Source organism: Lagopus muta, chromosome 1, assembly GCF_023343835.1.
Source record: "Lagopus muta isolate bLagMut1 chromosome 1, bLagMut1 primary, whole genome shotgun sequence".
NCBI lineage: Eukaryota > Metazoa > Chordata > Aves > Galliformes > Phasianidae > Lagopus > Lagopus muta.
The window spans coordinates 96,861,451-96,886,440 of NC_064433.1; the positions used below are offsets into that span (position 1 = coordinate 96,861,451).

Consider the following 24,990-nt stretch of genomic DNA (forward strand, 5'->3'; position numbering starts at 1 on the left):
CAGGTTATTAATGTTTCATTTTCCTGATGTTCTGTGTTGGCAACCATGACAGAAGGCTTTGAACTTGTTTATTCGCACTTGCTTGATCCTGTTTCCACACAGCACATCACAGCCTGTGGAGCTAGGAAGATGGATGAGGAAAACTGGGGCCATGAGAGGGTCAGGGTCACGGTGTCGCTGGATCTCATTAACTGCATCACTCACTGCAGCAGTCACTTCAGAGGTCACCTCAACTGAGGAGTTTGGCATAGGTGGTGGAAGAATGGCAAAAGTGTAACACGTGTTCCCTGCAGTTGATGTTATATACAGAAAGAAGAACAGGTCCTTACACCATTGCTTGACTTTTTAGGGTTTTCTGCCTTTTTGCTTAAGAAAAAAAAAAAAGTGTTTAACAAGCATCTGATAGGTATCATAGCAAAGAGCACTAAAAATAAGAAAATTAAATTAGCATTTCTTTTGTCACTATCTGCAGAAATACAGAACTGCTGGAAAGAAACCAAAAAATGTACACAATATCATAGACTGGCTTTGGTATACAGTGAGAATGTACATTAATGTGCATCAGTGGTATTTTTTTAAATTGTGTATGTATATTTATGATAAATTAAAAGTTAAAATACAATGTAACTGTATGCTGTACAAATCATAAACACCACTACCAATATTTCATTATAATTTAAGTGTTCATTTTTCCATAACTCTAGCAAATAAATAAGTATATTCTGTTCTGCTTCTTCAACAATTCCGTATGCCACTGTTAGGAACTGTGTACCACTGTTATAATGGCATATAGATATAAAACTCCCTTTCTCATATTCGTTAAATTCTGTTCTTTACATCTCCTTTCTTTGTTGTGAGCTACTCTGCAAAAGCCAAACTGTTTCCCAGAGAGGTAAAAAATTGGTATTATTAAACTATTTCTAAGCACATCTGCAGCATTAGAAGAAAACGACAGAAACCAAATTCTCATTTGTTCAATACGCAGGTGTATTATGAGAGAAGTTGACACATAAGCCCAGCCCTGCACATATGCACAATGTATTTATAATTACCAGTCAAAATATTTTGATGAATGGCAAAATTAGAAAGCAAATTTAAAGCAGAATAGTCAAAGACAAGCTTTTATTCTAGTAAGTGAAAGCAAGTCCTTAGAATCCAACCAAATTAAAATCCAGTTTTAAAAAGAAATAACAATGACTAAACAAAACAAAACAAAAAAAAACACAAGAGGGTTCTGACCCAAACTTCCCACTTCCAATTTCACAACAAAATATAAAACCATGGGCTTCAGTGCAGAAGTAGCTCTATGATTTTTTCTTCAAAGTGTACCTTCTTTCTCCTCTTTACCCATTTGTTTGTTTAAAATGTCAATTTCTTGGAACCAAAGGAAAGCTTTTTGTTTGGATTTCTGTGTTTCACAGGAGAGGAAGACATAAAAAAAAATTCTATATCTTTCAACATGATCAACAATCAAAGTTTATATAATATATGTAAAATCTATTAAAAAGTCAAAAGTTTACAAGTCTGAACAATAGTATGATGATGAACATATCACCTTTATTTTCATACGAAGCAGAGGGGAACAAACAAATGAAGAATGTCCCTTCTATTCTTAAGGTATTATGCTACCAATTAAAAGATTCACCTTCTGTTTGTAGTTCTGCAGTCAACATGTTCATACAATCATAGAATTGCTCAGGTTGGAAAAGACCTTAAAGATCATTGAGTCCACCCACAATCTCCACTAAATCATGTCCCTGAGCATCACATCCAAACTGCTTTTTAAACACATCCAGGGATGGTGACTCAACCACCTCCCTGGGAAGCCTATTCCAGTGCCTAACAACCCTTTCTGTAAAGAAGTTTTTCCTTCATATCCCTGGCGCAACTTAAGGTCATTTCCCTTCGTTCTGTCACCTGGTATCGATGAGAAGAGACCAATTCCACTCTCGCTGTAAGCACCTTTCAGCTATTGGAAGAGAGCAATAAGGTCTCGTCTCAGCCTCCTTTTCCCCAGACAAAGCAACCCCAGTTCCTTCAGTTGTTCCTTGTAGGCCTTGGCCACCTGGGCACAGCTGGCTCATGTTCAGCCGACTGTCCATCAGTGCACCAAGACCCCTTTTCAACAGGCAGCTTTCCAGCCACTCTCCCTCAAGCCTGTAGGGTTGCCGGGGGTTATTGTGACCAAAATGCTTGTATGACAATATGCGTGTATGTGCGTATGTACAGCAGGCTGGGAACTTCTGCATATGTTACGATTTAAAAGTAATTGAAAAAACTAATTAGTGTAAATTATTTTGCAAGGTCATTACTCACCTTATCCATGTAAGCTATTTTCCACTGAGACTGTTATGTACGGATTAGTGATTTGATGTATAAAAGAATCAGAATGAGAGGCAACAAAACAACTTCCTTCCCACAAGCAATGATGACATCTCAAGTTTTCTGAGAGGCCTGGTTGATATTCTGGTTGATCAGAATATATTCTGATATTTCTATTGCATTTATTTCATTTGATAATTTTGTAGAAGAGATGAGCAAGAGGAGGGCTCAAGTCCAACCAGTAGAACTTAAGTTCTCTCTAGCAATTTGCAGTTGGATTTGAGATTTTGAATGCCAAGACCACCTTGTTTGACATACAAGATTATACAACAAGCCTAGCAGCACTCAACATGTGAATCACACTAAACTGCAAGAATTTGAAGACTAACATGGGAGATGAGAATAACAAAATGTGCAAGGTCATATACTTTAGAACTGATCATAGGAAAACGTGCTGTAGAGTAGAAGCTCATCTGTTACAAATTATAGAGAAAGATCTGCACCAGATTACCACAGAATAACTAATGACCTACCAAATGTCTTAAAATAGTCAAACGTGATCACAGGACAGATAGGTAAGGGAACATTGAAGGTAGTTATCAAGTGCTAGTTCATAACGTATAGCATTCTGGCCTTTAAACATGATATGCAATATAGCCACCCACATCTCAGAAAATGAATGAAAACTAGAACACATGAAGAAAGGACTACTAGGATCAAGTAAACATTTTCCAAAAGGAGACAAGACCTCTTCTTGTTTAACATAGCAATAGGACAGATGAGAAGTGATACCATTCTGGTCTATAAACACAAAGAGAAAATAACTGAACTAAAGGAGAACAGAACAAGCCACAGAACAAGCATAAATAATGTTTATGTTTACACTGGAAACTTTAGAAGTGTTTCACTCATCATTGGAAGACTGAAGTTCCAAGGCAAGCTTCCAACAGAAACATGAATTGGTATGAGCTCAGGGGATGAAGGGGAAAGCAATCAAATTTTTTTTCCAAGGGTAGCTTGAAACAGCACTAAATAGAATTTAAAAATACAGCTGTGCAGAATACAGGTGAGTTGGTGATCCAGGGCTCCTAATTCTCTATGCCTCTACAACCTTTTATACAATGGTAGATATATTTATGAGACAGCAGAAAGTAATTGTGTACCTACCTCTTCTAACATGATGAGGCAGATTCCAGAATATCAGCATATGTTCACCTCATTGCCACTTGAAAAATTCAAGTAAGGGCAGAGGAAGAAAAATCTACTACTTCATTTCCCACATGAGTTCCAAGTACCATAAACTTATTCCAAGAACAACACCTGTGAAAACATCTGAAGTGGAAGTATCACCAAAGCCATGATTAAATTTTAGTTCTCCAAGAATGGAAGCAGGGGAAAGACAGTCTCTGAACAAAGACAGCAAAAAATAGGAAAGGCAGCGAAGATTCTGGTTTCCTCAAACAAATACAGTGATTATCAGAATGAAAAGCTATACACATACATGTATGTGTGTATGTGTATAAAATATTCACCAATCTCCCTCTAATAATTGATGTTAATTAGCATAGTAATGAACTTCATTTGTATTGAGATCATGCAACATTTGCAAATGAATGGTCCGTAGTACTGCCTCAAATGAGTATTTTTTAAAGCCTATTTGACATCAGAGAATAGTACAACATGTCTGAAGCATATGCCAACAATAGCTAATATTTCAATTAATATTCAAACAGTGCTTATAGGGTCCTGAGCAAAGGGAACAGAAGTGTAAAAATGCAGTGTTATCTTGTTTTCCTTCATTTCTCAGATGAACTAAAAATCAGAGAAATGTCAACCAAAAAATGAGTACGAGACATGCACGCTAACCGAAGATCAGCCAATAGGTGATCTCTTTCAAGGTTTCTGTAAAGTCATCAACTGTTCTTTTGCTTTCAACATTTTATCAGGTAGAACATTCAAAGATACATAAACAGCAGGATTTGATTAAAAAAAAAGAAATCAAAGGCAAGGGGAAGGAAGTAAGCCGATAAAAATCAAATGAGAAAATGTGCAAGAAATTATTAGAAGCAGATTCAGATCAAGAGCACTGCAAATAGCTTCTAAATGTAACGCTGGAAGTTCTATTTTAGGTGGAAAATGAGTAGACCCTGGGCAGAAAAAAAATCAAGGAATAAATTAGAGATGCTACAGAAAGCTTCTTTAACCATTTCTGCATGTGAGAAACTATTTCTACTACATAGAATAGGATAATACTGAAGTGTGTACATATATATGTGTATATATGTGTGTGCGTGTATATGTGTATACACTCTATATACATATATATATATACACACACACACACAAGTGCAATAGAGTACAGTACAAAAACACTTCAACCAGTTCTGAAGGAATTAATTCACACTGAGGTAGAAATTTTCAATTGTTAAGGAAACTTTTCACTGGACTTCTCAGCACATAAGACCAGCTAAGCTGAAGTGCCCAGAGTGAACACTTCTCAGGTAACAAAGCCTGCTTATTTTGTGTGAAGCTGTGTATCTCTCTTTAAATCTTTTTAGGCTGTGAACATTCACCAAAAGTCTATTATAAGATGACTGTGCTACAGAAAATACACTCTCACAAGTGTTTATACTTCTTATCCTAGGGGAACTCACAAGTAACAGAAATACACACTTAAATGAAAACTAGTATAAGAAAGAATTAGAACTATTTTTTTTTTCTTTAATGAAAAGTGGACATGAAGATGAAACATCCATCTGGACTTCATTTCTCTGATATCTTCACTCTTTGGCACTTATTAATCTCTAATTTCAAATAGCAACTGTAAGGATTAAATTGTGCCCTACACAAAAATGTCAAGCAATGTTTCTAAAACTAGAATTTGCAATGGTTTCAACCTAATCACAGAAATTTCTCACTGTAAACTACAAAAGTATACAAGCTTAAAGTGTTCCACCAGTCTTACAAAACTTGCCTTGTCCCCAATTATCTAACCAGATACAACTTTCTGTATTTTGTTCTACATGGGGGATTTTGTTTTCATTATACGTAATAGCCATGGCTTGTTATATTAACTCTTAGAAAAATGGAGAGAAAGAAAAAGCATGATGATTTTCAGTGTTCTGCTGTGACTCATCCCCAGGCTTCAGTAAGGATCATTCTTCAGCATTTCAGTTTCTACAACAGCTACTTTTGTCTTAATGAGAGTAAAAGTCTGTAGGTTTCAACAGCAAGCTCTTCACATGCCATTGAAAAGAATGAGGATAAAATGGATGTAAGTAAATGAACTTTTACACATCATCACACATTAGTGTAACCTTGACCAAAGCAAATCAGACTCAGAAATTTGAATTCATAACAGTGTTTATATTTACATTATATGTTTAACAGAAACTAGATGAAAAATAATCTATCCCCTTCAGAGTCACATATATTTTGCTAGATATTAATGCTATTTTTACAGGTGATCTTTATTCTAAATATGTCAAGTGAAATGATTGACTCCATTATTATGAGCATATTGTAGCCTTTTGCAGATGTTCCTGCAAATTGTCATTAGCTTTATGGTACAGAGATGATTGCATAGCATTTATTTCATACCTCCCACCCTTTATTCACATAGTACTACAGCATATCAGTTTTATTTGTAAAATTACTGTCTCCCATGTGTAAGATGTGGATTTGGAGTACACCTGTGACTCTTCACACTAAATTCAGTGTATTACTGTAACCACTCTTATTAAAGATAAAACATAACTCAGTTTTGAATTTAACATAAACAAGATCATTATATTTGGAAAGTGTTTCAAAGCCTGCTATTCAAGCAATCTGTGACATATAAATAATGCAAGACCTTTCTCCAAATGACTTCAGTTCAAGCACAGATTCGGAAAGATGGAAACCCAAATTTACTCTGCCATCACAAAATTAAATCTATTTCTGGTTATTCAACTGAATTATGAAGCCAAGTCCTCCAGTTGTGTTTTCTATTAGCACCAACCCACACACTTCTACCCTTTGCCAACCCATGCAGAAAAGAATCTTATTTGTGAATATTCCCGCGCTTTATTCTTATATTAAAATGGATTCTTATATTAAAATGGAAGTAAATCCTAGCTAATCTAAAAAGCCCACTATTTTCTTTTAAAAGAAAGTATGGTAGAAAATTGGTCTTTTCTTCCCTTCCCTTGACCTTCTGACCTTTGAACCGCAACCTCCTTGCCACTAAAGCGTTCAACACCTCATTTAATCTCTCCTTGCTGCATTGGCACAGCAGAGAAAAAGGAAAAGGGAAAAAAAAATAATCTGGGGACTTCATCAATTTTTCATGAATTTTCATTTAGGCCGAAGCCCCCTCTAACAGCGGTCGATAGATCAAGCTGCTGTCACATATTTAACACCTGGGGCTACAGCTGCTCTCCCTAGGGGCTACCGCTGACTCAGGCTGGATCAGAGCCTGGTGACTCAGAGCGAGGACCCCTCATGCTCTCTCTGTTGCTTACAATGGCGCCCCATTGCTGGGGACTGAAATCCTATCTATGTCTTCCGATAGTCCCACTGGAAAACTCCAGCACATTGGTTCAATCATGTCAATTCATACACTGTAAAAAACTGTGCCTTTATTTTAACAATGAAAGTTTTCAAGAATGATTTTCAAGAATTAAATCAATTTCATAAAAATAGGATGAACTCCCTTTTCTAAATCTCCCCAGAAATTTTTGCTGTTAAGATATTTCTAATAATGCCAATCCTGGTTCAATTTTGTTTAAAAAAACTGCAACATATAAATAGAAAAATAAAGAAATATGTTCTACTATTTTGAATAAGATTCTTTAAATGTTTTAGGACTAGAACATTTATTTTTAATGATAGAATCATAAGACATACAAATACTACATCAGAATTTACCACAATGAAAAAAAAAGATTCTGTTACTAGAAATAGAATTATCTTTTACTGTTTGAGGAAGGTTCTTACAAACAAAAAGAGGGAAGGGAAGGGAAGGGAAGGGAAGGGAAGGGAAGGGAAGGGAAGGGAAGGGAAGGGAAGGGAAGGGAAGGGAAGGGAAGGGAAGGGAAGGGAAGGGAAGGGAAGGGAAGGGAAGGGAAGGGAAGGGAAGGGAAGGGAAGGGAAGGGAAGGGAAGGGAAGGGAAGGGAAGGGAAGGGAAGGGAAGGGAAGGGAAGGGAAGGGAAGGGAAGGGAAGGGAAGGGAAGGGAAGGGAAGGGAAGGGAAGGGAAGGGAAGGGAAGGGAAGGGAAGGGAAGGGAAGGGAAGGGAAACTGACCCTAACAAAAAAAACAGCACTGACTGATGCATTTAAGAAGAATTTAACAGAATGTCTAGCCCAGACTATGCCTTACAATACTAACATCTATTTCTCCCTCAATATCCTCTGGAATAAACACTCCCTAAAATTACAAACAGTTCTTAAAGCATGTTCAGTATGGTAAGGATGTTCTTTAAGTAGCTTCTCAAATCAAAGTTCCTCACAGTTTTTTGAGATATTTTCTGTGAATTTTCTATGATTTGACGGATCTACTTTTCTGATTATGCATATAAGTAGATACAAATATTTCCCTTTAATTGTATGAAAATGCTTTAAACAGGCATGGATTTAAAAGCAGATTTAAATTCTGGTATCTAAATTCATTATGCTTGGGAAAGATGTTAACTGTTCCTACATTAAAAAAAAAAAAAAAAAAAAAAGACCTCTGGGACTTCAGCAACTTGTAAAAATCACTTCAAAACCAAGGGAGAAAGTGATTACATTCAAGATGGGCGACTTTCTGTCCTCTGAATCACTACACGATCAAACTGAATTTCACTTAAGCTTTTTCTTCTATCTAATGGGTACATCAGAAGATTTTCAATGTTGGTGCTTTGGGGCCAGATGACCATGGAAGGGAAAAATGAAAGGATAAAAGAATGAATCGCAATTAATGCAATATCATCTGAATGCATAAGCGTGACCACACTTAACAGAACTTAACAGAAAATGCCAAAACATTTCTTCATAAATAATTCAAAAGTTCCAAGTGTGCGTTAGTGTGGAATGACAATATAATAAGAAAAGTAAAACAATTGTTGGTTTTTCCACTAAAATAGCAGACTCAAGCATTTTAGACCTTAGAAGTTTTTCTCTAATAGCACAATTTGAGGCCACCTACAGTCATCTAGTAATCCAAAACCGTGTTGTCAGCAAAGGACAACCACCCTGTCTCTGGTGATGAAAACAGCTTAGCTCAGTGTGTAAAGAGCAGTTTTCAACACCATTAGAGATACCAGAAGGAAGCCCTGATTGCATGTGGCTGTCTCAGTTCCCTCAGACAGGGCCCTGGCATCCAGGCAACTCACTGCCCTTAGAAGTGTGGAAAACACGAGAATGAGGACTTAATGCTGACAACAGGCTGTCAGCAACAACTCATTTCTCAAGTGTGTACATGGCCTGTTACAGGTTTGCCCACTTTTTTCACTCCAGAAATGCTGACATTAGAAATAGTTGTTCTCTAAAAGTCACTTTAAAACTTAATTTATGGATAAAAGTTTCAAAATCAAGGAAAATTAGTCAGTTTGGGTATCTCTCTCCACAAGATTCTTTTGATACACCTCTTCTGATGTTGCCATGCATTTTCGTAACCTATGAGCATAAAACAAGAGGATCTCTAAAATTTAACAAATGAACAATGATTACAGTTTGGGTTTTTCTCTTTGAAAATGCCTTCTTATAATCACAATCATGGTATGGCTCAAGGAAAGACAAAGCAGTGTTTAATTTAAGTGGTAACAGAATGCCTGCCTTAGACTGCTAAACCGTTTAACTGGAAAATTCAGTCAGTTAAATTTCAAAGCTATGAAAACAATTTAAAAATGTGATGTCAGGTGCATATTGCTATTGCAGAAACTTTGGCTATAGTTTCAGATCTAAACTTTCATGTTCTGTGATCCTTCTGACAATGAAACTTGGTATTTTTATTTTTAAAGTCTCGTACTGTCTCACATGCAGTTCATGCATGACCTGCCATCAGTTATAGTGGTTAAAGAAATAATGCCAAAGACTGGAGATGCTGTAACAAGAGTCTCACAGCAGCCACTGAAGTAGGGATCAGTGAAAACTGATAGAACACAGAGTACCTCTGAATTCCAAAATAACCAATCACTTCAGTTTGATGACTCAAAGCATAAATTTAACAGTGTTCTGAGCTTCAATGGGAGATGTCTAAATCATAACACGATTATCTAAGATCTCAAATGTTTAAGCCTTTCACGCAGGGTTTCTCAATAGATAGCTTAAAACAAAAAAACATGTATATAAACACAGGAATAATCCAGCTAAAGTTCATCTGTATTTGTACTCACCCAGCTTTCAACCTTTCTTAAACTGGTCATCTTCTCAATTCCTAAATAGCTACGTACACTTAGTAATGGAGTAACATTATGATGCCTTTATCAGCAGATATACATTTATTAGTGGCTCAAACAAACCTGCTTTTATTCTTCCTTTAAAACAGTTCTTAATCTAGGTTGTGACAAGGAAAAGGCTGTGAACAGGTCTGTTCTACTCAGCCTATGCCAACATCTAACTAATTCAAGAATGTCATTTTCTGCAATTTGTGAAAAGACTGAAAACCTACGATCATGTCACAATAGCTATAAAAGTCCCAGACTGCATCAGGAATAAAGTTTGCTTTTTTCTACCTCTATTTTTTTAGGCCACCATATGTTTTTTGTGTGTTCTTAAATCCATTCTCTACCAACTAAGTGATGAAAGCTTGTGCTGAAGCCCTAATCCAGTCAAACACATTTTGCTGAAATTACTGCCAAATGAAGAACTGTGAGGGGAAAATTAAAGATCAGCAAGAGAACAGCATTTATAATTCCACTAAAACACACAATTATGCAAAGGAACACAGCTACGCTTTGTCGATACTCTGAAAAAAAATAATCAAGTTTTTTTTCCAACCCATACAACCAAGCAGCAAAAATTACTAAGCAAAATGTTACATTTTATATATGATGAGCTTGTTTGCTCTATGACCGTAACGAATGTGTTTGTTAACTCTACTGGAAGCATATCATGCATGCTGGGTGGTCTCTCTGAGAACTGTGACGACTTCTCTTTTAAGACAAAGAGAATCGATAAAGAATAAGAGTGCTCTGGAGGATATGAGAAATGGCCAACAATTTCACTTGCCACTCACATAATGAATGAGGCCTATATCAAGTTTATGATAGAGGAGCACACACTGAGGTTGCCAGCACTACAGAACGAGACACCAAGAAGCTGTCTGTTCCTGTTGAGGTAACAGATGACTAAATAAAGAGAAACAGACAGTGCACCTTATATTAAATGATAGGTATTTTTCCACATTAGTTTCAGCATAACCAACTTTAGTCATAATTTAGAAATTAGATTATTCTTTAGAGGAAGATTAGCCTTTGTCCGTGCTTGTGCCAATCATGATTATACACTGGCTAGAACTGTACTTCCATATAAATCACATTCTGTACGGTCACTGCTACTGAATAAATGCATGTATAAATGCCTTGACTAAGAGATACAGCTGATGACAAAATGCCATCCTTATCTATGCTTATCCCTCAAACCACTCAATGTGTGCAAGTGCTGGATAGCAATATAAAAGCAACTATAAAGTTTTACGTAGTGTTAATCATATAAAACTTTACTCACATGCCACTTCCAGAGATGCATTGCGACTCACAGCTTCTCCAAGATAGTTCCTTGCTACGCAAACATAACTTCCTTCATCAGGTTTACTCCTGCGTCCATGCACAATACGTAAGAAAAATAAAGATCCGCTAGGCAGCAGCATACGGTGGGAGCGAGGATCATCTTTGTCTGTTTCCACTCGCTCTCCATCTTTGTACCATTCAATAGTAGGAGTTGGCCGTCCTTCAGCTTTACAGTTCAGGGTTGTTGGTTCTCCTTTAGAGACTATCACATCTGAAGGATGCTCAACAATCCGTGGTGGAAAGTCCTCTTGGCGGAGACGGGATCCTAGAGACAAAGAAAAGGGTGGAATGAAGGATAATTTATTTCCACTTTTGGCTTCACAAAACATTCTCACAAATTAGCCTTTCAATGTCACCAAAGAGATTACAAAGAAAAAGATAATCTGCCCACAAATTACATTGCTTGCTTGTTTGTTTGCTTTCTACCTGGTATCAGAGACTGTATCACAAACTTTCATAGCTAAAAACCTGAGTTTGTACTACAAACACATACTTCTGACTCAGGCATTAGCAAACCAATACCTTATGGAGACAAAACTTGAGGAAAATCTGTTACACAACAACCATGACATGATCTTTTCCTTGTTGCAATAATCTTTCTGTTTACATTAACTTACAGATTTCTGTGCCCTTCCAAATTTCACACATGCTGACCTCCTATCTTTTCATCTGTCAGATTCAATCAGATTCAACATACAGATTTTTCCAAAAGCCCTACGTCTTACTATCTATTGGTTAACAATTTTTTACAATTATAATTGTATGCTTTGAGAGGAAAGGAATAGAGGTCCATTCTTCCATCTTTGGGCTTAGTTTTGCTAACACTCTAGTCATTGGCATAGCAATAAGGTGCTATACCATTGTGGTACAAACTGACTCAGCAGCTACTGGATTCTGTTATCAGCATAGTAAAGGTATCATAATCCATACTGCAACTATACACACACACACACACACACACGTAAAATTATACCCAAGCACAGATAGATATAGCACAGCTGAAAGAAGTATTTCATTGTCCCATTTTACTGTCAAAAAGGCATTTAAAATCCATCAGGAGAATTTGCAGTTAAAAAGTATCCCTAGACTACAACTCTATATACAAAAATACTGAAATCACAAAGACTATAAATTTCACAGTACTAAAAGCCAAACGCTGAGACATATACATATATGTATATATATATTTCTCTACATATCTACCAAATTAATTCCTTATTCTGTAGGAAAAAAAAAGCAACACCCATTAGTTGTGCGAAGAAATTCCCAACATTACAAGCAAGAACACCAAGACTAAAGTGTTTCTTAAATTTTAAAGAGACTTAAGACTGGCAGATCTAACTAAATTTTAATAAGCAGATGGTGAAAATAACATGTAATAAGAAAATAAAAACCTAAAATATGAACTCATTTTATTACACATAAACATTTAGCAATAATCCTCAGAGTTTCAAGCAGTACATTCTAAAGAGAACTCTTTGAAAATGCCTTTCTCCAACTAAGGATTAAAGCTTCCACCTTATATAGCCCAATTCAAAGCCACAGCTCATAAAAGGACTAATTCTTCCTCTTCAGTACTGATGTATATCACAAAACTAATGTTTACCTCAGCCTATCTTTATTAAGTAATCTGTGCTCAAGACAGGGCTGAGATGTGGGCAGCAAAGACTGTGCCCATCAACAAGGAGAGGCTTAGACTATATTTGGAGGGAGGGATCATACCATGCATCCCTGTGATGTCTGGGTGTACCTTCTGCTATTGACTACTGCAAGTCATTACTCTCAGCATGCATTTAAGAGAAGGGAAACAAGGCCAGGTATAAGGTGTTGCACTTGGGCTGGGGTAATCCCAGGTATTTATACAGACTAGGAGAAGAACTTGAGAAGCAGCCCTGCAGAGAAGGACTTGGGGGTCCTGGTAGACGAGAAGCTGGATATGAGCCAGCAGTGTGTGCCTGCAGCCTGGAAAACCAACTGTGTTCTGGGCTGTGTTAAAAAAGGGGTGGCCAGCAGGGAGAGGGAGTACTGCCCATCTGGAGTACTGTGTTCAGGCCTGGGGCCCCCAGCACAAGAAAGATGCAGAGCTCTTGGAACAAGTCCAGAGCAGGGCTAATAAGATGATCAGAGGACTGGAGCACCTCTCCTATGAGGAAAGGTTGAGGGACTTGTTCTCCAAGCTTGTTTAGCTTGGAGAAGAGAAGGCTCTGTGAAGACCTAAGCGAGCATATAAACAGGAGGGAGAACAACTGTATACGAGGGTGGATAGTGATAGGTCAAGTGAATTCAAGGGAATGGTTTTAAACTGAGACAGAGAAGATTTAAGTTAGATATTAGGAGGAAGTTTTTCACTCAGAGGGTGGTGATGCACCACCCTGGAGGGGTGCCCTATCCCTGGAGGCAGTCAAAACCAGGCTGGATGTGTCTCCGGGCAGCCTGGTCTAATGTTTGGTGACCCTGCACATAGCAGGGGGGTTAACGCTAGATGATCATTGTGGTTCTTTTCAACCCAGGCCATTCTATGATTCTATGAAAAAATAAACACATAATAAATCAACCATGGAGTAAAATCTGAACTGAGCACAACAGTAATTCCAAACGGATATCCTTCCGAACACAGCCAAAAACCTGACTTTACTGGCTCTTTCTCTGGCAGGTACAGTCACTGTCTACATGCCTGAAAATGACTGCTTCAGATGGTGTTTTCCTAGCTAAATTTTGATTCTTTCACTATGACTCCCCTGCCCAAGATACTGTTACAAATACCCCCTAAATTAGAAGAAACAGAAATATCATTAACCCCACGAACTAACAGACCAGAAAGTATTTATCTCCCATCTTCTGTAGTGAGAAGGAACCATGATTTATCCAAGATGACAAGTTGATTCACTGAAGCAGGCTGTCTGTATTGGTATCCTGGACTATTCATGCAGTTTCCTCCTCAATTTTTCCCTCAAGGATTTCCAATACATTTATATCTCATGCATGCATACAGCATGTGAATAACCTCTAAATATAAGAGTCCCTAAGCAGTCATTACCATGATGGACAGTAACGATTTCAAATTAGTTGTTACACGCTATTGGGCGAAAACACACCTTTGGAGAAGTCCTAAAATATCTACGATTGATTCAAAGCTGCATCTGTAAAAGGGAAAACATCAGTGCTACTCTGAATACACATAGAGTACTCCAATAATCATTGTATGTTCAAGTTCACATATTCATTGCAAATGACTGTTTACTGCACATCTCCAAAAGAGCAGATTTGAGTATATTCTATCGATTAATTCAGAGAGAAAGTTTTAGGCTTACATTTTTGCCTATTATTTCAGAGCTATAAAAGTCGCTGTTAAGAAAAAGACAATCATACAAGAAAAAGGCAATGTACAAGTCTATTATAATATTCTATCTTCAGTATCAATGTTTTATTGTTCATACTTGAGTAATAACAAGAAGCAGCAACAAAAGATAAAGCATAACACATCTCTGTTCAGCTTGTTTTTTTCCCTGGGTTATATTTAAACCCTCACCTCATATTTTATGAAGTTTGCAACAGAATTAAAACAAAAAAAGTCTTTCTGTGATTCTACTGCAATTCTAGCATCTGCCACAACATCAGATACTCTTGCATTAACTCTAATTCAAAAACAATTAAAAGAACATGTGAAATTATAAAAGAATTCGATGCAGTGACTTTCTATCTTGATGCTATCAAGCAGAAAAGCACAGAAAATTAATATATAATCTCATTCTCCTGTGGAACACTGCTGATCACACACCTTAGCAATGTGTGAGATTGTTTACACCTTTACCAGACAATGAAAACAATCCTAAGTCATCTTTTTCTAGCTCAAATAAAACCAGCAATAATCTCATGGTTCTTCAACATTAGCTCAACATGATAGCCTTGAAGGAGTCCCTTGTTGGGGCTCCTGATTTTTATTTATTTATTTATTTGCTGGGACCCTGCTATAGCCAAAACCAAGGTACTGTATCACACATTCCACGTTCTTTCCCTCAAACAGCATTTTTTTTTTTTTTTTTTTTTTTTATCCTTTTAATGGAGATAAGGTAAGGAGTGAAGCAGCATCTGCAGAGCAGCTTCTGATAACTACTCATTAAAAACCTATGAGTAGAAATGATCCAGACTTTCAGAACATAGAGCTTTGAGACAGATGTGAAATGACGTAACAATGTAGCAGTACAGTGAATGCTACTGCTGCCTTCACTACAGAAAACGTAATGTGCCTAAGGTTCTCATGGAGAATTTCATTACTAACGTAGGGGAATTTAAAATTTGACAGTCCTCAGTGAGCAAACTCAGAACTACAGTAAATTATCAGGAGAAAACTGATGGAGCAATATCAATACACAGCTTCATCTCACATATTAATTTTCCTCCTTTACAGATCAAAAAATTTTCAGGTTTTTTTCTCCAAGTAAACAGGAAAGTAAGAATCCAACGTTAATTGTTTGCTCTTGTTTAACATCAGTTAATTCACCATTGCTCAACTTCAGTCTACAAGCCAGCAATGATTTAGGAGAAACAGATTATAAAGCTAATTCAGTTTAAAATAATAATAATAATTGCATTCAAAGCCATTTAGCTACTAGTAATGTTTATTTCAATGAAGTAATAAAGAGTTTCCAATTATTGTCTGGGAAAAAAAAAAAAAAAAAAAAAAAGAGTAAAATACTGAATGAGCAAAGTCTAGCATTTATCTTATTTCACTTTTGCTTTTACTGGTAGATACAAATATTTATATTTAAACACAGACTTTTTTTATATCTCCTAGAGAATATATCTGAAATTCCTAAACATAATAAAATATAAGTTAGTCCAGTATTAAGAAAAAGAAAATAAAATGTAAGTCATGAAATAAAGGTCAGGACACTGAATATACGAAGCCTAGTCCCACACTGGAGCTGAGTGAGAGGAAGTTCCTGGAGGAAACAGTCACAAAAAGGCTAAAGAAAGCTCTAGTTGCTAGATGTACAGATGCTGTACTTCCACTGAAACACATTTACCACCCAATATCCCTTCCTCTCTTACGACTTTGTGTATTTGCATACTTCCTAATCAAACTCATGGGAAGAAAGGAAAAAGTGAGGAGAGGTGACAGAAATAGACAAAAATATTCTGGAATGCAGATCATACTACTGGTTTCTGAAGACGCTACTCTGATGTGTTGTACAAGAACTGAAAATCACCTTCAAGAAAACTCATCTGAAAACAGTAAAAGATTACATCACTCATTCTTTTTGACCCAAAGATCAACACTATTGTTGTTCTGATTAATTCAATTTCTCATAATCAGCAACAAGTCTTAAAGATTTGTTATAAGTTATTCTGACTCCTTCATAAATTTACTCAGAGATCCAATATACCATATAGTAACAGCTACACCAATGGCATATAAACACAATACCTTTTATTTTCAATTTATCATGTTTGAGTCTGTATGCAAATAAGCCTAAATAAATTAGAACAAACACATTTTATCAAATATCAAATACATTGATTTACTATAGAGACACAACAGTAATCAGGCAAGAAAACTGAGTCAATATTTTACCCTTTTTTGCCACACTTACATAAAGGGTAATGAGGTGAGTGGGTGTGATATATACACAGAAAAAACCATTTGGCAATTCACCTTCTAGTTCTCCCATGCCACTGTCTTTCAAATTTCAAGGAAAACCATTTTCATTTATAGCACTTCACGCTCTTCTGGTTTTAATTTATTAGCTTCACATCAAGACCAAAATTTGACTTCACCTATTTAACCCTATTCTCTACATAAGCAGTGGTCTGTCATACAGGAAAAGCAACAATACAGATTAAGTTCCTAGTGATTTCACTCATTTCTAAAGTAAATCAGCAAGATGTTCGTGGCTATAGAGCTAAAAAGGATTAATAAAAAAGCACAGAATATCCACCCGAAAGGCAATGATTTCATTGTAACTGCTGAGCAATTATGTATACACATATATAATATCAGTTAATATGTTAATAAATGTTAGTATTGTGATATAGTATTTCATAATATAGATTGAAGAATTGCCTGCAAGAGTCTCCTCAGTACTCTCCCTCTACCTTTCTACATTTACCCTTTCCTGTCAACAGTATCCTCCACCATTCTGCCATTTCATACTCCATTTATTTGCAAACCTACATCTCTTATATTCTACTACCAGACTGACTACGAACTGAAAAGCTCTTCCTAAATTGATCTCTAAGGCAACTGCTCCTTTTATACTCTATGAAGACTCCTTTTTTTTTTTTTCATTTTTCTTTCTTTTGATTTGTTTAGAATTTTGAAGACGTATACCTCCATAGAAAGAAACATGGGATTCAATTTTCAATAGCAAGAGTAACAGTTGCTTAACACTATGTATACCACACTACCTACTTACTCAGATATCTTACTATTCCATACTATATGGAGTACTTACTTAGTATTCTGCCCCCCTACTGTTCTTACATTGCTGCTAACACACTTGCAGATAGCCTTAAAATACAGTTATCCATAGCCTTCTACTGTACAAATACTGACTTTTGAATGCATTCCTTGTAAGACTTTTGCCAAAAAACACACTTCCACAGGTGGTGCAGAACATTTATTTAGCAGTAAAATAAGCTGCAAAGCCAACAGAAAAATAATATTGTCCTATAACAAAGTAATAAACACAGGCAAGAAAAGGCCTGAACATACTGAACAATTTCACTAAGAAGACAGCTCCAAAGATGTATTTTCAATGTTCAAGGAACTTTTTTTTCTGTCCTCTAGTCCTGGGTACTTTTTGTGCAGTAAATAGGAAAAGCAGATAAACAAACAAAAAAAAGCCTTGAAATTCAGTTAGTAAAATCACAACTGTAAAAATGATGTATTTTATGGGCATGATTCAACAACCTCTGCTGAATGTTTTCTAGGCTGTGTAGAATCTGTCATGTGGCCATTGACTGAGTTCCTCTTTCCTCGTGTAGACACTTAACACTTTTGTAGGAGATAACACTAAGCTTGAAAACAGACACTCCTGAAGCTACTTTGTTAAATCTACTGAAGGACAGTTACTGTTCATTTTCCTGCTACTTCATAGGCCTTGTTCCACTTAGGAAGTACTTAGCGGACACATTTATTACACATATCTGTTAGAAATAATGATTGTGTTGCTTTCACTACCCTTTAAACCACGGACTTGACTGAAAGCAAGCAGAGATCTTCAAAAGAGATCCAGTCAGTCACATCCTAGCTTGAATAAAAGATAATGTAAAAAGAATTCAAGATAGTGAGAAAACTCAACTAGAGTACAGGCAAGCATCAAGCTGATTATCCTAGATGCATTCCTCTAGGCACAGTGACATTTCAAAGATTTTACAATCTCTCCTCCTCCCCTGAGACTTGGCAGATGGAACCAGATCTCAACAATATGACTGCTTCCCAGGTAAGTTTTTTTGTTCAAAGCTGTGTCAGCAATGACAAGGTCCTCCAAAAGCTTTTCTTAGAGCAAAATTAATCCATTAACCAACACATCATAGCTTCCCCAGGACACGTATCTGCAGATAAGCCACCTTCCTGCATGTCTGCATGTCTGCCAAGAAGAAAAGGCAACATTGAACAGGCAGATCAATAACTGTCATTAAAAATATTGGACCAAATCTTATTGCAAGTCTGATACTATTAAGTTCCTGTGGTATAAAGCTGTGACTTTGCTAAGAGAGTTGTAATCAATTTTAATCATAAAAACAAAACAAAACAAAAAAAAACCAAAAACACTGCAAACATAAAATTGACTTTTTATTTTTGCTGTTTATATATGGACAATAATCCAATACAACAGCATAATCACCCTATTCTTTGTATGAAATTATTTCAAAGGAAACATTCTAAAATTGTTACTCAGACTTAATGCAAATTTACTGTAATTCACTTCTCTTCAAATTTCTTCTTTCTCACACACCAACACATGAATGGTACATTTCAGCTTCTGGGAATATTCAACTGCCTTGCAGGTTGGAAATCAAAATAGATAGCACAATGTAAAAGTAGAACAATTCAGCGCAGTTTTTAATACCGTGAATTGTATCTTGATTAAGAGGTTTCCTAATGGACTATTTCTCAAATCCTTTGAGCTAATAGTAAGAGCTACCTCCCTTTCTTTTCATGCAGAACTTTTATTCAGAACTGTATTACTACTGACCAGATAAATACATTAGCTACATTCTCTCAATACTTTGTTTTGTAATATTTTCACAGGGTCTTACCTACTCCTTAAAAATCACTGCATTCTATGACACTGCATGTTATGGGTGTGAGATTCTCATGAGCATTTATGAGAGGAGTGAATAGGATCACAATATCCCTGAAAAACGGCATATTGACTTGCAGGCAAATGAATCACTTTTTCCCAGGTGAAAAGAGATGTTATAAATACAAGACACTGCTTCAGTGTGGAAAGAAAATTGATTTGGCTGTTGCAAAGCAGTCTGGTTTAGAGTTCAGTTATCTCCCATAGGCACATTCCCTGGAAGAAGCTAACAGAAAACTACATACTTAATTGAAAAACAAACAAACAACAACCACCACCATATTCTTATATATAGTTTTTCTTTCCCCCCAAAAAAAAGAAACTTCTGGCTTTCGAAATAAAAATAGGTGTTCAGCTTCAAGTGTGGATTTCACTGGCTCTGAAAAATGAGATGATAAGAATTGTGTCTTAAAAGAAAAAGGAAAAAACTAACCAAGAAAACAAAACAAAAAACAAACAAACAAAAAACATGAGAAGAGAAATACTTCCAATTACGAAAAGCAGAAATAATAAAAAGGTTTATGTGAATATATGTATATACACGTAGCATACATATACAAAGACAAGTAAGGCATAGATGTGTGAAATGTGCAAATATACACATACATACACATGCTAGATTACCTCCAGAGGTCTCTGCCTGTCCAAATTATTCTGTTGTACATAAACAAAATGTAACAAAATCACTGAACAGACAAAAGTTTTTTTCCACACTTTTCATCCAGTAGTGCTCAATCAAAACAGCTCTTCCCTAGGGAGCCTTTCAGAATCATTCAAGGATCAAGTAAAATTAAGCAGGACCAACTCCACCAAACATCTTTTACGTCTTTCCCAGTTCAAAGAAGGAACAGAAAAACAATAGACACAGTTTATAGACATCACAGAAATGTTTTTATTATACAGCTAGCACACTATCACTACAGCAATGAGGAACTACTTTTTACTAGACAAAGGAAAGCTTTCAATATTCCAATATTCCTGCACACCAGTATTATTAAAAACAAACAAACAAATAAAAACAAACAAAAAAAAACCCCACTTACTTAGGAGCAACTAAATTTCTTATTTTTGCACAGAGGGATTGATAACCACAGGTTCTCTGCAGTCAAAGACATTCTATTGGTATTTGATAATGACCATCTAACATACTGCTACAAAAACGCAAACCCTATGTCTTTCAAATAACAATCTGGTCCAGAGTTCTTCAAGGAGGGTAAGTCAAATAGCTATCAGAATATCAGAATAGGATACAATTGCCACAGAGTAAGAGTGAAATCAAAGTAACTTTACAAATAAAACATTACACAAAGTTCACAAAAGTCAAAGAAGTTGTTTCTCCAATAAGCAGTTTCAACATGTCTTCAAAAAGTCTTTAAAAAAAAATAAAACAACAGAATAATTTGATCTTTAACTTTGAGATAAATATTTTGAAACAGAAGTCAACATTTCCTCAATGTTGCACCATTATAAATAATCACAAAGTTTTTTTGTGTGCTTTTAATTTTGATTAATAACTAATCATCTTTCTACAGCACAACTGTAAAAAAATTTGATCACATTTTTAGATAGGCTTGACAGTTCTGACATCATCATTCACAGAAGACAATACACACAGCTAATTCAGGCAAGAAAACTTACCTTCTGATTTCTTTATCCTCACAATCATAAAAATCTCTTTGAGATCATTAACACTTTCCCACACTCCGAAATGCAGAAGTCTGAAATATTTCCCAGCTAGATTAAAAGCCTGCAGTCGAGCAAGGACAGATACGTCAAGGTATCTAAGATCGTAAGAGTTTTGTGAATGGAAAGCAATAAAAAAAAGCAAAAGTTTGGTCTACCCAGGATACAACAAAGATATCTTCACATAGTATACATACTACAGCTTGGAAAAATCCTTCTTAAGTTAAAAGTTGGAAACCAGATATTAAAGAAGATTATTGGCAGTCCAGGCTATAGCAACCATGCCCTGGCTGAATATGTGACCCCAAGGAATACAAGACTGGCAAAGAGCAATCAGAAGCCTGAAAATCAGGAGAGAGAATTTCCAGCTGTTCAAGAAATTCTTGGGTGAGATCCCCTAGGAAGTTTTCCTTAGGGAAAAGGGAATGGAACAGAGCTGGCAACACTTTAGGGATGATTTTTTGAGAGCACAAGAGCTCTCTGTCCTGCAGCATAAAAAATCAAAGAAGGCAAGAAACCAGCATGGTCAAGCAAGGACCTGCTGTTCAAACTGAGATAAGAAGGAAACATACAGCAGTGAAAGCAGGAACACATGGCCTGTGAAGTGTACAAGGACACTTTCTGGAAGTGCAGAGATGGGATCAGGAAAGCCAAGGCACAGATGGACCCGTACTTGGTGAGGGATGTAAAAAGTAACAAGAAGGGATTCTACAGGTACATTGGTCAGAAGAAACAGGTCAAGGAGAGTGTACCTCCTCTAATAAATGAGAAAGGAGAAACGGGACTGGGGTTGCAGTGTCCCTCGTACTGTAAGAAAAGAGCAAGTCTGAGATCATCTGATGAGGTTGAACTGTACAACTCTATGGGGCCAAAAGACATGCATCCAAGTGCTGAAGGAAATGGCTGATGTAGTTGCCAAGCCATTCTCTATCATATTCAGAAAGTCATGGCTATCAGCTGAAGTTTGTGGTATCTGGATAAAAACAAACATCACTCCAATTTCTAGGAAAGGGAGAAAGGAAGACCCAGAAACTACAGCACAGTAAGCCTCAACTCTGTGAATGGAACATAACTTCCTGGAAAATGTTAAGGCACACGCAAGATAAAGAAATAATCCAAGACAGCCAGCAAGGCTTCACCTAGCACAGATTGTGCTTGACCATTGTGGTGGCCTTCTATGACAGAGTGACAGCATCAGCAAACGGAGGAAGAGCAACTGATGTCGTCTACCTGAACTTGTGCAAAACCTTTTGTGGTCCCATACCACATCCTTACCTCCAAATTATATAAATATGGATTTGAAGGCTGGACTATTCAGAAGATAACAAATTGGTTAGACGGATCCACCCAGGGGGTTGCTGTCAATGGTTCTTTGCCCTTGTGGAGGCTGGTGACAAGTGGTGTCCATCAGAGATTACTCTTGGGACTAGTGGTCTTCTACATTTTTATCACTGACCTAGACAGTGGGATTGAGTGCACTCTCAGCAAGTTTGCTGATGACACAAAGCTCAATGGTGCATTTGACACAACAGAAGAAAGGGATGTCATCCAGAGGGACCTGGATAGGCTTGAGAAGTGAGTCTATGTGAACCTAATGAGGTTCAACTAGGCCAAGGACAAGGTGTGTCCCTTGGGTCAGACCAGTGTATGTGTACAGACTAGAAGAGCTCATTTTGAGAGCAGCCCTGCACAGAAGGACTTGGAGGTCCTGGTAGACAGAAAGCTTGACCAGAGCCCAGCAGCCCATAAGGCCAACTGTGTCTTGGGTGGTATCAAAAGAGGAACAGCCAGCAGGGAGAAGAATGTGGCTTTTTTTTCTTCTACTTTGCACACATAAAGCCTCATCTGGACTTCTGCATCCAGGCCTCAAGCTTCCAATAAAAGAAAGACATGGAGCCATTGGAGAGTGTCAAGAAGAGGGCCACAAAGTGCTCAGGGGGCTGGAGCACCTCTCTTATGAAGAAAGGCAGAGGGAGCTGGACTTACTCAGCCTGGAAAAAGTAAGGCTGTGAGGAGAACTCACTGTGGCCTTACAGTACTTAAAGGGAGCAGGAGGAAGACCAATTTTTTATCTATAGTGATAAGACAAGGGAGAATGGTTCTAAACTAAAAGAGCAGTGATTTAGATTAGATATTAGGAGGATATTAGGAGGAAATACCAGGTATTGTGCACCCAGAGTGCATTAAAAAGTGTGTCAAGCACGTAGAGGGAGATGATCATCCCCCTCTACTCTGCCCTGATGAGGTTATATTTAGACATGTCCGGTTTTGGGCTCCCCAGTAGATTCCACCATATGAGGCTGTAACCATGGACATTTCAATAACTATTTTCAAGAAATATAACGATCTCTGTCTAGACAAACTAACAAAAGAAAATCCCACTTTTAAACACCCTGTTGAGTGAACTCCAGTCAACATTCAAAATTCCACCCGAACACCAACACACCATCCTGCTTCACAGAATGGGGCAAAAAATAGAAGAAAAGCAAGACGACTTATGGATGGAGATAAGGACAGCTAACCTGGAGCAAAAAAAGCTGTGCACACAAGCAAAGCAAAAAAGGAGTTAATTCACTATTTCCATTAGTAGCAAGATGTACAGGCACTTCCTGGGAAGCAGGTACACTGTACCCTAAGATTTGCTTGGGAAGATCAATGCCATAATCATAAATGTACCTTTTGTACTCTTTATCTTCCTTTCTCCAGGCTTTTATTGCTGAGCATGTCATATGGTATGGAACATCCCTTTGACAAATTTGTGTCAGATTCCTGGCTACGATGTCAACATCTTGTTCACTATACTCTACTACTTTCTTTGCTTAGAGATAAAATCAAATTTTTCAGAAAACTTTTTTTATATATTTAAAATAATAACAACAATTATCTCAGTATTATTTACCTATAGAACACAAGATGCATTAAAATAAGTGTACATACAGAAAATTGTAAGTATGCAAATATACCAATTACAGAAAGAAATACACATGCTCTCAACCACACAACTATACGCAGCCACATTCTAAATATGACAAATTAAGAACTCAAACATAAATAATCTTTTCTTCCACAAAATTACTTTGTGGCGAACTGAATTCCTGCAGAACTGACAGGTATGATGCAAGACATTTTTGTAGATATCCGTGGCACTTAGGATTCTATAAGAAGAAGAGCAACAAGCTTTTTTTACCAAATATTTTTTCAATGAGAATTTAATACAAATTCAGGTATTTAGCTACAAATTATATATTTGATACAAATATCTCATGCTTTTTACTTATTAGTAGTAACCAAGTAACTTTGATGTTATGCAGAGTTTACTAGGTGAAACGGAATCAAAGCTTCACTGCAGTCTAGGAAAACAAAATATTTAAGGCAACACAGAAAAACAAGTTGAAGGTTGACACCATACAAAAACTAGCATCAAGATCCAACAGTGTTTGAATTGTCTGTAAGTAGTGTAATACAACCTTACTGCATCAATACTTGTGGTAGGGAATAAAGACCAGTGAAGTACTCTGTTGTATTTTACTATACATAGTTGTATTTTTTATTATCTTGCTTTTAGTTCCAGTTAAAGTCAATGACTTTACAATCTCATTTTTTTCAGTAACTATCAAACAGTTTTTTTCTATCACAATTTTCCCTATCCAGTGAAAAAAAACACATTTATGTTGTCATTACACTTTTCTAAGTTTAAATAAACATATATCTTCTACAGTACTGCTTAAGTAAGAGAAATGCACTTAGAAGCCAACCGGTCTGTCATGTGTCACCAGCTAATTTTGCAAATCTGAAGACACACCACTTAGCAGATGTTTCAGGTATAGCACTTTTCTTCTACACAACTTTTTCTACCAGAGATCCTGTACATGCAAACACACTTGCAAGCTTTCTTCTTTTTTTTTCCTCCTTCTCTCAACAAGGG

The 24,990-nt window shown here is 36.7% G+C and overlaps 1 protein-coding gene across 17 annotated transcripts in view; it reads right to left on the reverse strand.

The window, feature by feature from the left end:
• Window positions 1-24,990, reverse strand: part of ROBO2 (roundabout guidance receptor 2) — an 873,290-nt gene that overhangs the window by 394,514 nt on the left and 453,786 nt on the right. For all 17 annotated transcript variants that reach the window (XM_048933870.1, XM_048933879.1, XM_048933877.1 and 14 more), the window contains one exon: window positions 11,012-11,338. In XM_048933870.1, the coding sequence (XP_048789827.1) occupies window positions 11,012-11,338 (327 nt within the window). The remainder of the gene's footprint in view (window positions 1-11,011; window positions 11,339-24,990) is intronic.